This window comes from Carassius auratus, chromosome 7, assembly GCF_003368295.1.
Source record: "Carassius auratus strain Wakin chromosome 7, ASM336829v1, whole genome shotgun sequence".
Lineage (NCBI taxonomy): Eukaryota > Metazoa > Chordata > Actinopteri > Cypriniformes > Cyprinidae > Carassius > Carassius auratus.
The window spans coordinates 2,586,783-2,601,076 of NC_039249.1; the positions used below are offsets into that span (position 1 = coordinate 2,586,783).

At 36.8% G+C, this 14,294-nt stretch overlaps 1 protein-coding gene across 2 annotated transcripts in view; it reads left to right on the forward strand.

Moving 5' to 3' along the window:
- Positions 1 to 41: 41 nt before the first annotated feature.
- The window catches only part of eml3 (EMAP like 3), a 30,797-nt gene continuing 16,544 nt past the window's right edge, over positions 42 to 14,294 (forward strand). The window contains exons 1-4 of one of the 2 annotated variants that reach the window (XM_026266582.1): positions 42 to 459; positions 10,902 to 11,078; positions 11,240 to 11,351; positions 13,244 to 13,705. In XM_026266582.1, the coding sequence (XP_026122367.1) occupies positions 435 to 459; positions 10,902 to 11,078; positions 11,240 to 11,351; positions 13,244 to 13,705 (776 nt within the window). In that variant the 5' untranslated portion in view covers positions 42 to 434. The remainder of the gene's footprint in view (positions 460 to 10,901; positions 11,079 to 11,239; positions 11,352 to 13,243; positions 13,706 to 14,294) is intronic. The other variant, XM_026266583.1, reaches the window with a different exon arrangement.

Genomic DNA, 14,294 nt, shown 5'->3' on the forward strand with positions numbered 1-14,294 from the left:
CATCAGCGCTAGATGGCAGAGAGGTATTGGATGAAAACTACAGGTGCTGCTGTCAAAGTTCTGTTTGAACTTTATCTTTTTAACCGGGGTTTGGGAGGAGGAATCTATACAGGAGCGACGTAGTGCGACGTATTTCATTAGCGCTTCGAGCAGTTAGAAGCGTAAAGTAGAAACAGCGCGCGCTCAATCAACTTTAAGTTACATGCACGCGGTTCCTAGAGTAAATCAAGCCCGTGAGTTCTTGCACTTGCCTCATGCGATAGAGAGGCTCGCTGCTCATTTCCTGGATTAGTGATTTTACAGTCACAACAGCTTCTGTAATTCTCAGTGGCTCCTCCACGATGCTGTTGACAGCATACATAGAGTTATGCATTGCGTTTCTGCCAATGAGATTTACTAATATTAAACAATACTAAGGAGTGTTTGACTCAGACATGGATGGATCTACGAATAGTCTCGGTGAGTTGATAAATACGGTTGGTTTTGTAACTTACCATGTGTATGTCTATGAAATATAAACTAGTGAAGTTTATTGTTGTAGAACCAACTGACTAACGTTAGTTGTAGCAAAATGTTTTGCCAACAACATTTCTGAGTATGAGTTTGTAATTGTGCCAGTGAAGCCAGTCTGTTTTCTATGTGTACTTATGTATACTGTCAAGTTTTACAACTTATTTAACTAGGTATTGTAAAGTGTGTGTTGCAACTTCAGGATGTAACAGACTGTGTTACTGACACTATCAGACTTCCCTAGCAAAACAAATATTATAGTAACCAAGTTTCTTGCAACATATAGTAACTACAGTTATTGCTGCTGAATTAAAACTGGTAAGTTTTAACGATGTCGAGACAGCGTTTTAAACAAGCCTAAACTGGCCTAAGTTGGTCTTCTAGCCTGGTCAGACAAACTGGTTGTTAGCTGGGAAGTCAAGATAGCTGAAATATGCACAAAACTCCTCTAAAACCAGACAGCAGGCCTGCCCAGGATGAGAGAGAAATACACTACCTTATGCTTAAGAGAGATCACTGATTTTTTTAAAGTAACAGTTGAAATTGTGGTATTGTGTAGGAAATGTTTGCTAAACCTGGTAAAATCTGGAGAAGCTGTTGTAAGTTAATGCTCAAAATGTTGTCTGTGTCTTCTGGAGGTATGCAGCCATTTGTGCACTATTGTATATAAAGTTATTCAATCTGTTGTTCTATTCTTTTTTTATAGCATGCTTAAGTTTTATTGCCATGCAGACTTCAATGACAAAGACAACAGCTGCAGTTCAATGCATCGAGAAAAAGAAAATCCAAGCAATCCAAGTCTTACTTCCTCTGTTGGCCTTCATAGATAACTCATACTGTCTCTTTGTCTACATTAAAAGTTTCTGAGTCCCTATAGCTAGCCAATTTAACAGTTATCTGTTAACACCAACTAGTATCTAAAATAAAAAATAAATGAAAGAAACACATTGTTAACTAGTACCCTGCTATATACCCTAGTAGTATTTCATTCTCACTAGTCACAGCTGTGCTTTTTCTTCTCGTACTGACTAGACAGGATGGCTACTCTTTATCATTTAATTAAACACTTTACTCATAAGATTAAACTGCTACCGTTGGAATCCATATTCAGCCACTCCTAAATAAAGAAAAACTGGACTAAATACTATTAGTAGTGAGATTGAAACCAGTACATGTATCCATTGGATTACTAGTATTTTAAGCATAAGTATTATTATTTGTAATGACTAAATGTTTATATCGCTTGCTATAGTGTGTTTGGTGTCTAGACAGCTTTGCTGGTTATAATGTGACATTGCTTGCAGGGTAGGTTTTCAGTGTTGAATGGGTGTCTGTAGTGGTGACGCTGCGTGTGCTTTTGTTTTGTGTACTGTTTGGTAACATGCTGGGCCAGTGGAGAGCCGTAAATGTCATGCAGGAAGCCCTCTGGCATCATGCTTTTACAACACATGCTTAATTTCTCCCAGCTTGTCCTTCTGTGATGGGCTCTCTGTCTGTCTCAAGTGCCTCAAAGTCTGCATCATGTCAGAAGAGATGATTGCCAGAGATAACAGATCATTGGTGCAATTGCAATAGTTGACATGGTGTTTGGTTTTCCTCATGTTGAAAAAAGCAGACTTTGAATCAGATTCAGATTATTAAAGAATTATCTTGGTTTTACACAGAAATCAGGGTAAATATAACTTTGTTGTGCTACCTGAAACCTTTACAAATAAATAGTTTTGCATAGGCTTCCAATTCATGAGACTTGTCAAAATGACATATCTTTGAAACAACATTTTGGAAATCAAGTGGCCTTAACTACTATGTACTTACATCAAAAAACAAATACAATGTACTTATTGTGTTCATATTGTATTGCAACTTTTTTTTGCTGCTATTGAGGTGGGAAACAGGTAAGGTTAGGGACAGATTTGGTGGTATGGTTAAGTTTAAGGGTGTGTTAAGGTGTAAGGGATGGGTCAGCGTGTAATTATACATGTAATTACAGAAATTAATTACAGATGTAATTATGTGCAGATATTTTTCAAATATAAGTATAATGTAAAAACATGTATGTACACAATAAGTGCATTGTACCAAAATAATAATTAAAATGTAACTACATAGTAGTTAAGGCCACTTAATATAAAGTGGGTCCTCATTTTGAAACTCCTACATACACAAAAAAAATGCTGTAGAAACCGTATTCACTTAGAAGTTGGCAGTAAATTTTAAAAAGAGATTGCAAGAAACATGTTGAATTAAGGCTGGAACTTTAAAATAGTAAAACTGTGATGGCATTTTCTTGTAATACACGCTCCGATAGTTTGTTTCATTTAAAAAAAATTTTTTTTTTACAATGTAGCTTCGTGTACAGGGTTTGACTTAGGTTTAAAAGATCATGTCAAACGCATGAGTTATTCTTTCTCGCTATGAATTCCTCACTACCCTTTCTTGTCTTTCTTGTGTTTTGAGAGGCATAACAATGCTCACTTGACTTCATAACAGTAACAGATCGGAATCAGTTTGGACGTAAAATCTGGATTGACTCAGTCTAATTTGTTTCTCTTTATCCTGCAGAGAAAAAAATAAACATAACCGACAAATTTGTTTGGAGAAAAGCAAGAAAGCCTCCCAGCTAGTTAATATTTCTTTCTTCTACAAATAAACTTTGAAGGAGGTTGTATAAAGTTTTCTCTTGCTTTCTGTCTCATTGTGGGAGGTGAGAATTTGTGTTTGTGAGTAAGAATGAAGATGCAGGGGCGGACAGTGCCGTACAGGAAGTTCGCCGTAGCCATGAGCGATGCGATGCGACGCAACGCTGACAGGAAAGAGAGCAGCGAGAGGTGGGCGAACAGAAGTGGAGAAGTACCACACAGGCCTTATGACACTTTCATTTATGATATCATGGCTCAAAGTGAAAACGAACATTCTAATATTTGATTTTGATTCATATTAAAGTTGTGCAAGGCCAGATTTATCCCAGAGTTAGTGGAAACTGTTTTGAATAATCAGTGATTGACAGTGGATACCAAATGCTCCACAGACTTGGTTCAGATAACTGTTTTGCATGGAGCATATGGTTTTGTAAACCATGGTTGAGATGCAGTCGCTCATCGTTGATTGATTTTTTTTTTGTGTGTATGTGTGTGTGTGTTTTATTTATTTGAACGTCTTTATTTGGGCTTGCAGATCCTGCCTGCACTTTTGCTTGGGGATCATAACTACTCCAAGCTGTTTGACTTTGATCTGCATTGTTTTTTAAAGTGTGAATTATTAGTTCTTTTATGATTTAAACAGGAAAACAGTTCAGTATTCCACAAAGAAATGCATTTGAACTGGCCTGCCTTCATGCCAGAATAAAACAGAATCTTTCTTGGCTTATTGTTGGGTATGACTGCCAGCTATATGCAAAATAACACATTAATTGCACATTGAAAAATCTACATGCTGCAGTCATGTGACAAGAAAAATTAAGTTACAGTATATGTAGCATTGCAAAATGCATAGTGTTTCTTCTCATACTATTTTAAGTGATGCTGTAAGCTATGTAATAGAACTCTATTCTCAGTGTTCAGGGGTCTTAGGGAAGATTATCTTTAATTAGGCTGCAAATGCACTGGCTTAAAGTGGTTTAATTCTGTAATTTTACATTTTTTTGCATTATCATAAATTCATGTTGTAATGTCTGTATTTAGTGAATGGTTGTGAAATAAGATATGAGATTTTTGTATGATGTTTCTCTTGTGCAAACAAGACTTTTTTTGTTGTTTAGAACGGCTGATAAACACATTTTTGCATATGGGTTGCATTAAGAAGAATGTCAGAGCAGAACACTTAGGGAAACGAAAGGGGAGTAAGGGAATGTAATTTGGGACATGGGTTGGCTCTGACATTCAAAATTCAGATTGTTTTTTTTCTTTTTTGAGTTTACAAATTTGATGTTGTGCCTGCATCTTTGCAGTTATTTTCCTCTGTCACTTTCTCTCTCATATCAATGTGACTCTAAATGTGCTCAAATTTCCCAGTGTTTCCGGCATAATAAGTCCTCTTTGTTTCTAAAGTTTTACAGACCATACGCTTCTCTAGTCCTGCAAGTCTCACTGGACTCATTCCACTGGACTCATGCTCCTCCTATCTGAAGATTTCCAGGATACAGATGTAGAAACTGATGTCTCTCACATTTATTAAATAAATATTAAGGGTTTGTCTTGAGCCAGTGCCAGGGTTATTTTCTTTACTTTTGTTAACTTATTTGTTTTGGTTAATTGCCAAAGCAACATTTCAGATCTTCTTATGAATCATCTGAAGTTTTTCATCTAATATTAAAATTTTATTTCATTTCAGCTTTATTTCAATAGTTTTATTTCAATCATTTTAGTTAAGAGGAACTGCCAAATGTGAGTGAGAGCTCTCTCAAATGTTCTTTTTCACCTACAAGACTCATTTGCAATCTTTCGTATGCAGAAAGAAAGCGCAAACTACCAAATGAAAATTACACACAAAAAAAAAAACCTTGGGAAGAAAAACCTCCAGATGAACACAAACCACTAATTGATTCCTCATGTGCACAGGAGTGCAGTTTGGCCTGCTCAAATCGCTGCCTGATAGATTGGCTCAGAGCACAACCGACAGACCTTTATGAATCTCTTAAAAAGAAACTGGCTTGGTGTTAATGAAACTGGCCGATCTTTTGGCCAGCATGTTCAGACTCTGCTGGACACTTTTACATTTTAGACTACAGCAGTTCTTGAAGCCAGAAGCATGAGGGCAATCATTGTCCTCTTGCTTCTGGCTTTTAAAATGTCAATACTCCAAATTCATAGAGGCCAATTAAAGTCTTTTTTACTGTCTGTTACTATCTCTGCAGTTATCGCCCACTCTATTCTCAAATGGCAGACAGACTGTGCCACATAATCGTGGCCTTGTTAGTGCCAGTATTACCAGCCCACTGGCATTTCTGTGTACACGCTGGCTTGATTTTAATAGGTGCAATCAAAAAAAAAACTTATGATTTCCTTTATGAGTTCTTCTTGACCAAAATATCAGCAAGGCATTTAGTACTTGGAGGACTACTGTTGGATAATCGTGCAGCATTTTACATAAACACAACCAAGCCGAAACACTATTGTTTTGCTGTTGAAATGCAATCATTTATGTCACATCTGAGCTTGCAAACTGGATTTATTGGGGTTGCATGCTAAGGCACGCATTACTATTACTAATATTTCTCATAGAGTTAGTGATTCGACCAAACCCAGAGTAGTACACTTGGGCTGAACTTGACATCTAACAACTGCTCTGAACACCTAGAATATATATTTTTTTATTATTTGTGTGCATAATGTTTTAATAATCCAAAATGCATTTTGTGCATTGAAAAGGTTCCATGGATTAAAGGTTATTAGTGGAACCCTTGAATAAAGAACCTTTATTTTCAAGACTGTAGAAGTGTAGATTTGCACCAATCCGAACGTGTGGGAACCTCGCAGATCAAAGGGTTGACTGGATTAAGTGAATGTGGAAAGATTGGATTCTTGAGACATCTGTCTCTCATTATTAACCATTTGGTAATCCTCATTCAAACAGGTGTTTAGAGAATATGGTGAGTTATAACGTTGGATCTGTAAATGGTGGGCATCTGTATTGGATCTCTACAATTTCCACACACAGACTGAAGAACTTAACATGCAAAAATAGAGCACTTCTTTGTTCCTTTCTTTTGATTACTGTCCAAACCAGTCGGGTCATATTGTGTTACACTGCAATTCGCTGTACTGACAAACAAAGTACTTGGCAGCTCAGACCTTTTGTTTGGTGACTGCACTGAAACTGCAACAGACAGAACATAGGTGGTCTTAATGTTGGAATCTTAGGCCAAACCACGCATGTAAGTGACATTAATTATTTCTGTTCCCATGTATTACGGTAGCAAGAATTGCAAGTTGCACTGTTAGCGCATTCTTTTTTATTTTTTTGAAGAAACAAAATGCTGTAGTGAAATAATTGGCCATTGTTCGAAAACTAAAAGAATACCTCATTCAGGCTTGGTGTAAGTTAAACACAGCAGTTTGTTCTGAAGTTGGACAGTTTCACTAGTTCCAATAGGTGTAGATTAATTTTTACTAGTATTGTACTGTACTTTTTATTACATTTGTACATTGTGTTAGATTTTCTAGATTACATTTACAACATAACACTATAATATTATACATGTTATATTTTCTGTAAAATTTTATGATTCTGTTTCTGGTTTATGTAAACTTGCACGTTTTATTTCCAATTCATATTCATTTGTAATTAGGTTAATTTTGTTCTATGTATGGAGAGTGGTAAAAAAAGGCTGACCAACAGAATTTGAATGATAAATACATTTCATTATGATCAAGTTTGATCGCCTTGGCGGTTTTTGAAAATTGCGTGAGATGTTTTCATTTGATCGCTTTCCAAAAAAATGTAATAGTGAGATAAATTACTAGTTATATAGTTCACCTATAAAACTTTCAATAATCTATTATTGCTGTTAAAGGTTTGATATCAGCATGGAATGATCTTGGCAGATCTGCATTACAATTATCCCTGTTGTTTTATCGTGAACGTGGTTTGCTCATATCTTTTAAGATCTCAAAAGTTGTTTGATTCTTTCTTGGGCATGTATCTGCCTGTTTTCCATCAGTTAAGAGACTGTTGGGCCACGTGGAGTTCAGCCAGAGGTTGATGTGGATGTAAATATACAGTAGATCTGTTGCCACATCCTAGTTCACTTGTCTGTGTTTATCCGAAATTTGCTGAAATGTCAGACTACGTCCACATGAAGCCAGAGCATTGCCTATCCAATCTTTTTTTTTTACTTCGTCTCAAGAAATATCTGCGTCTAATTCTGCAACAGAGATACAATAAAAATGGAGAAGATGACTTGGACTATGCGCATAAACCTTGCGCACAATATACAAACGAACATGGAACAATACATTAATATCTGTGTTAATTCAAATACAAACACGTTCAGTGTTAGTTCACATTTTTGTTTCTGTTACGTGACGTAGCGGGGTCTGACCAAGGGCGAGACGTGGGCTGATAATATCATCCTTTCGGAAAATACATGGATTCGCTCTCCATATGAAAACGCAAAGGGCGGCATTTTCAGATTTATTCACACTGGTACTAGGTTTCAAAATACATCGGTTTCACTCTCCCAAAATGCTGGATCCGTGTGGAAAGAGTGCCTATACGATACAAAATGTATGTGTTTTTTGTAATGTTAAACGAAACACTTCTCCATGTGGACTGGTATCAGCCCTGTAGTTGTTAACCCCATTGTAAAGTAAAATCTTCTAGAAAAGTGCCATTTAAAGGACTAGTCCTACCCAAAATAAAGTTATCCACTTCAGCTGTTATTTTGATTTTTTTAAGAATAAGGCATATGCAATATTGGTTGATGTGAGTTGGTGTGGTTTTAAACAGGTTTAAATCCATGTGAGTGAGTAAATGATGAATTGTAATTTTGGGGTGAACTATCAATTTTTTTTCTTGACTCATCGCCATCTGCAGTCAGAAATTAAGTTTATTTAACAAAAATAAATGATTTGTATCATAGTGTATCATGAAGCTCAGGTTATTTTCGTAGATTCACTATTAGTCCATATTTGTGGCTGCAGTGCACTCGCTGCCCTTTGGCCCTGTTTAAATCGGTTTGGTGCATTTGTGGTTTTGGCCTCTGGTTGGTCTTGTGAAACTGAAAAACATGTTAGCTGGAAGAGAGCGTCCCACATCTTCAATGAACCCATTGTGGGAAGAAAGCAGAGGAGTCATGGTTCTCATCCAGAGGCGTTGAATAGCCTTGTTTATGAGAAAAGGAGAAAGCTAAGGTTTAGGCTTCATTTTGTCTCTCTCTGAAAGAGCACAAAATGCCTCAATTTGTGGTTCAGGAAGTCTGGACCTTTGGTTATGCGCACTTCCTGTTGTATTTCAAAGAACTCAAAGCAATCATTTGCAACAGCTTGCTTATATAAAATAGGTCATGCCTCACCTTGCTTTGTAAGAGCCAAATTAATATCTGGCTGAAACTGAGTTATCATGTCAGACTGTAATTTTGTTTAATGATCAAAGGAATGTCATTGATTTGGAACCTCACAGAGAATCCTTTGCATTTATCCTTGTTTGTAAAATGTAAATGTAAAATTTTTTATATTAAAAGTCATTATAATAGTACAGTGCACCTATAACTAAAGGCACCGCTCCAGAATAAACTTTAAACTGCAAATTATTTGTGTTCCAGCTTCATCCACAGAAAAAATGAGTGTAAGGTTTTTTTTTTATGAATCTTTGCACATCTCCTTTCCCAATATGTGCTAGTTAGCAAGTTTTGCGACTTAAGTTTAAGTACAGTCTGCTCATCAACCCATGGAAGAGAGGGGCGGGCTCAGCAGAGCTCATTAGCATTTAAAGCAACATGAACTAGAACAGCATGCTGAAAAAAGGCTGATTTTGACAGGGTAAAAGGGGTGTTTTTTACACTACTATTGAGAAATTTTAACCAAAGTCATTATAGACTTTTCACAAAATTTCACAAGACCCTAAAGAATCATATTAACTTGTGGAAAATGGGCATCCAATGACCCCTTAAAGGCATATCATAGTGCTGGGCGGTTTGACCAAAAATGTATATACTGTTTTTTTTTTCAAAATTATACCAGTTTTTTCCGTTTTTTTTGAAGTTTTTTTTTCATGCATAATCAGGTGTACAATGCATTTTCTGCTGGCTGATATTCCAAGACGTGCTTGCGGCTAAGGTGCTGGAGCAAATTGCTCGTGTTGCCGCCTTTGGCGACAATTTTAGACCAACAACACTTGCATAAAATGGATATTATTATGCATAATCTGCCTGCATTGCATATGCAGTCCGCAGCACGGACTCATTTTGCTTTCACCCTGGACGTGTTTGCAGTCCGCCACTGATCCAGATTTGTTCATTGTTTTGATTTCATCCGGACCAGATGGTTAACAGATAAAACTTTTAATTTTAATAATGTATTAGTAAATGTTGAAATTAAAATGAATTTATTCAGTGCTTTAGTAGTATTGTTTATTGAATCGTTGTGCTGTATTTCCTGTTGGCAATTTGATATGCAGTTTTCATATGCTACACTTTGCCCACCCAATTTTGTGTAGGCCCGCCCACTTAAACATTTCTGGCCTTGCCCCTGCTCTAAACAATAGTCCAAGGCCAATTGTTGTTTGTACTGTAGCTCAGTTCTATGTAATTTGGGTAATAAAGGGTTATCATTTGAAGAGGAAGCGCTTCAGGCTTGAAAAAAAATCTTGCGGCAGAAATAGATTAGTCATTAATTCCAGGTGATCAAAGCAAAACTAAATGGGTGTGTTGGGGCGAGGCCAGTGTGTGACTGATAATTCTGCCATTTATTTATGGTTTCATAGATTGATTAATCTTATTATAAAGCTTATTTTAATGCTATTTTATCTCATTGGCAGATTTTCTGACATGCATTGAGATAGTGGTTCACAAAAGGTTTTTTATTTTTTAATTATTATAATTGTTATGTATAATTGTTAATTGTTTGTGACTAATGCTGATATGTTGTATATATTAAAAATTACAAAAAAATTACACTGTTTATCACTTGAAAGCAGACAATGTTCATTAATAAAGGATTAATAAGGAAAACTTTGGATTCGGAAACTAGTAAAAAAAAAAAGGGTTAAAAGTTTGTTTTGTCAGCCCTCACAGCTGTTACAACAAGTGGACTCAAAACTTTGTAAAATATTATTTGGGTTTTTAACATTACTGCTTTTATGAGGAGTGATGTGTAGTTACTTGAGCAACCTTTTCATGTTGCATATAGATGTGCCCATGTGTGTTTGTTTTTGTGTGGCTATTGTAACTGAGAGAATAGACATTCATTCCCTTTGTAAATACAACAAACACATGCCATGTATTCACTAGATGCCTAGAATTCGTTGAAGCCTAGAGGCCAGAACATTCAGTCTGTAACAGTTTCACTCTTAATGACACTCATGTAGTTTCTATTACATTCCAAAATGTAAAGCTTCAAAAACCTGTATTAAAATTTTTTAAGTGAAGCTTTTTAGGTTATAAAGAGTTAATATTTAACTGAAACGTATACACTTATCAATATAACATACTGCATAGAGAAAACAAATCCTTCTTTTAGGACCGAGCATCTTTTTGTGTCTCCTTACTGTAATGCAAATAGATAATGATATATTATTTAAACTGTGAAATATTTAAGTTATATAAAATAGTATTATATGTTGTTCTGCCTTGGTTTTAATTTGAAAAAGTACATCATCCTTTTATTTTGGTGCAGAATTTGTCTAAGACATGTTTTTTTCGTGTGATCTTTATATTTACATTGTTTTTTTTCTAGATGATGTGTCTGCAGAAGGCAGCACAGAGTTTCCTGACAGGCTATCTTTAATGGAGGTGCGCCTCCAAGCACAGGAGGATGAGATAACGCTACTGAAGTCCTCATTGGCCGATGCCCTGCGTAAACTCCGCCTCCATGACCAACAGATACCCCTGATTAAACAGCAGCTGATTGCTGGTAAAAGGGATTGTTTATTTCAGTGTGCTAATATAAAGATATTTCCAGATTTATTGATATTGTAAATGTATTGCAACAGATTGCATTGCATTGTTTTTCCTGAATTAAAGTTATTGCCATACATTTTTTTGCTTTGCTTATGTAAATGTATGTGTGTACAGTGAACCCTGCTGCGGCCCGAGTGTTAAATCAGTCCTGTTATGTGGATGGATTCTCTAAACCTTGCAGACTGTCTTCAAGCTCTCTTGATGGATTTCACCACACATCCAACAGGTATACAGAGGATTCTGGAAAGTTTTATTTGCTTTAATAATTATTTTAAAAGGTAACACAGCCGTTTCCTGTCTCAGTACCTTAGCAGAGCATGTTTGGGACATTTTGAACAGCATCCAGGGGAAAAGAAGAAAACAGTGAAAACTGTTACTTGTGTTTGTTATAATTTTAATATTACTTTGATGAGATTTTCTAATTTGTATGTTGGAAAATGTAAATGACAGTTCTTCTTTTAGGTTTCTTGCAGGTCTGGGTTATTGTAGTATTCTGGTTTAAAGAGTTGAGCTGGTAACTGAAAGGTTGTAGGTTTAGACCCTGCAATGACTGAACCTTGAACCATCAGCACTGTGCCACTGAGCAAGGCACTCCAGGTTCCAGTGACACTGGCAAGTTACAAGACGTAATAAAGAATAGTTCATTAATAAATGAAAGTTCTGTCCTCATATATTTAGCCTCATGTCATTCCAAAGCACATGAATCTCCTGTTGAACACAAATAAATATATTCAAAGAACATCTTGAAGAGCTTAAAACATCAAAAACAAATAGCACTCTAAACCAGTGGTTCTTAGCCAGGGGCCGGGGCCAAGACGAGCCATAGATTGACTGTTGTTTTTATTGTTTTTACACACAGTTCATGAAACTTCAAGAATCATAAAATGAATCAAGGCTAATTTAAATATATGCATTTAGCAGACGCTTTTATCCAAACTGACTTACAGTGCATCCAGGCTATCAATTTTTACCTATCATGTGTTCCCGGTAGGGCTGCATGATGTGTCGTTTAAGCATCAATATCGAGATGTACGAATCCACGAAAGTCACAACGCAGGATGTGCGATGTAGGCTGTCGTAGTTGGTCTGTTTTTCATTAACTGTCGCGGATTAATTGCACAGCTTAACCATCATAGAGTGAAAGTTTATCATTTGCATGTGTTTTTAAGTCCTGCCAGTTTAACAGGGCAGAGAGAGCGAGAGCGCGAGAGAGAGAGCGAGCGAGGAAGCCCCGGCCCAGCCTTTCTTGCTCTCTCTCCCTCACGCATATTAATCAATTGACACGATGGTGACGATGTTTAAATTATTTAAAATGAGAATTTGTGTGCTCACCCCATTTTTGTTTGTAAGAAAAAAATTGATTAGATTTCATATAATATATTATGAAATCTAATCTAATATTTCATCTGCAATATATATCGCAGAAAAATAATATATCACAATGTAATTTTTTCCCAATATTGTGCAGCCCTAGTTCCTTGGGAATCAAACTCCCAACATTGCGCTTGATAGCATAATAATTTAATACATCGATATTTCAAGCTTCTGTTAATAAAAATTTAAACCAAGCATCTTTGTCATAATTACAGCAGAAATGCAATGTATGGGAAGGTCTTTGAATATTCTATCAGACTATCAACTGCGTCAACAAGACCAAAAGTTAAGAAACCACTGCTGGAAACATATAATTAAAGGAATCCATTTAAATTTTCAGAGATCTTTTGAGATCATGTGTTAGCTTTATGTGAAAAACATGATTGTATATGATTGCATTGAATTCAGAAATAGTTTTATAAATGTCTTGGTTTCTACACTTTTCACTGATTGGTACTTTTTTGTTTTCTGTTTCTCATACAGTGCTATGATATGGCTACAAATAACTTGACTTGCAAGTTTCATGGACTACTGCTGATTCTTTTTTTGTTTTGTTTTATAAATTTTGTAGCCTCAAAAACACATTTTAAATATTATGCAATACCTGTGCTGGTGTTCCATGGAAAGAAAGTCATAGATGTTTGGAATAAGTAAATGATTTTTGGGTTCATTCACTTTAACCGACAAGTAGCCTTTTTAGACATTCTTCATCTCAATCATTGTGTTTTATTTGTGTATCTATAGCCATATCTCAAACACAGCTGAAAACGGGGAGGGCGGGGCTAAAACCATTTCCAACCACAAACCGAGCACTTGTGACAGGTGCGCTCAGACTGAACCGTGGATCCCAAATCACGAGACTGTCCCGCTGGCCCTGACACGGGCCGTCCAGAGTCTCTCCCTGGAGGATGCATTACCAGAAAGCATCCCGTTTGCTGATGAAACCCCGATCAAGCTCCGCAGAGAAGAGGAAGATGCTGATGAAGTCGAGAGGGGGAAGGACCAAACCTGGAGCTCCATAGTAGAAGACACCATCCAGCCCACAACAGTCAGAACCCTTCAGAAACAACAGAGCAAAGGCAGCGAGGACAGCCAGGGCTCATGCCCTCAAACCCCAACATCCTCCTCGCCTGCACCCCCAAAAGAGCCGACGTCCAACCCACACGGAGGCCCACTCTCCCCCATTCGGGAGGGAGAGAAAATGCTGTGCGTTGACCATTAAAAGTGGAGTCAAGCATTGGCTGGCTGCTTGAGTTCACTGCTTCTGGTTTTGGTGTTAATCCTAACATTTTATGCTTATGTTACTGCACAAACCAAAGTTACAGCTTGTTGAGCCAGTTTTGGCTCCCAGATCGAGCTATATTTACACAGAAGCAGGAGTGGATAGTCAAAGAATCAGTGGGAGTATGTAATTTAGGTCAGCCCTGATTTCACTTGAGGTTGTTGCAAATATTTTTAAAAAGCATAACTTCTTAACTGACCTTTAGATTTATGCACTTGGCAGGTGTTTTCAAAGTGACTTGCATTGCATCCAAATTATACATTTGATCAGTGCATGCATTTCCTAGGAATCAATCCCATGGCCTTTACGTTTCTAGCTCCACGATCTACCGTTTGAGCTACAGCAATGTATCGGTCATTAAGTAATACCAGAGACAGATGTTTGTATCCCTAAGGGCACTATGACTGAATTGATGTGCTTCTGGCATTCATTCAGCTCTTTTAGAGCTCTGTACCAACAGAGTTTTACATTTGTTTTGGATCTAGTTAAAGCTTTGGCTTCTTTGGAAACGTT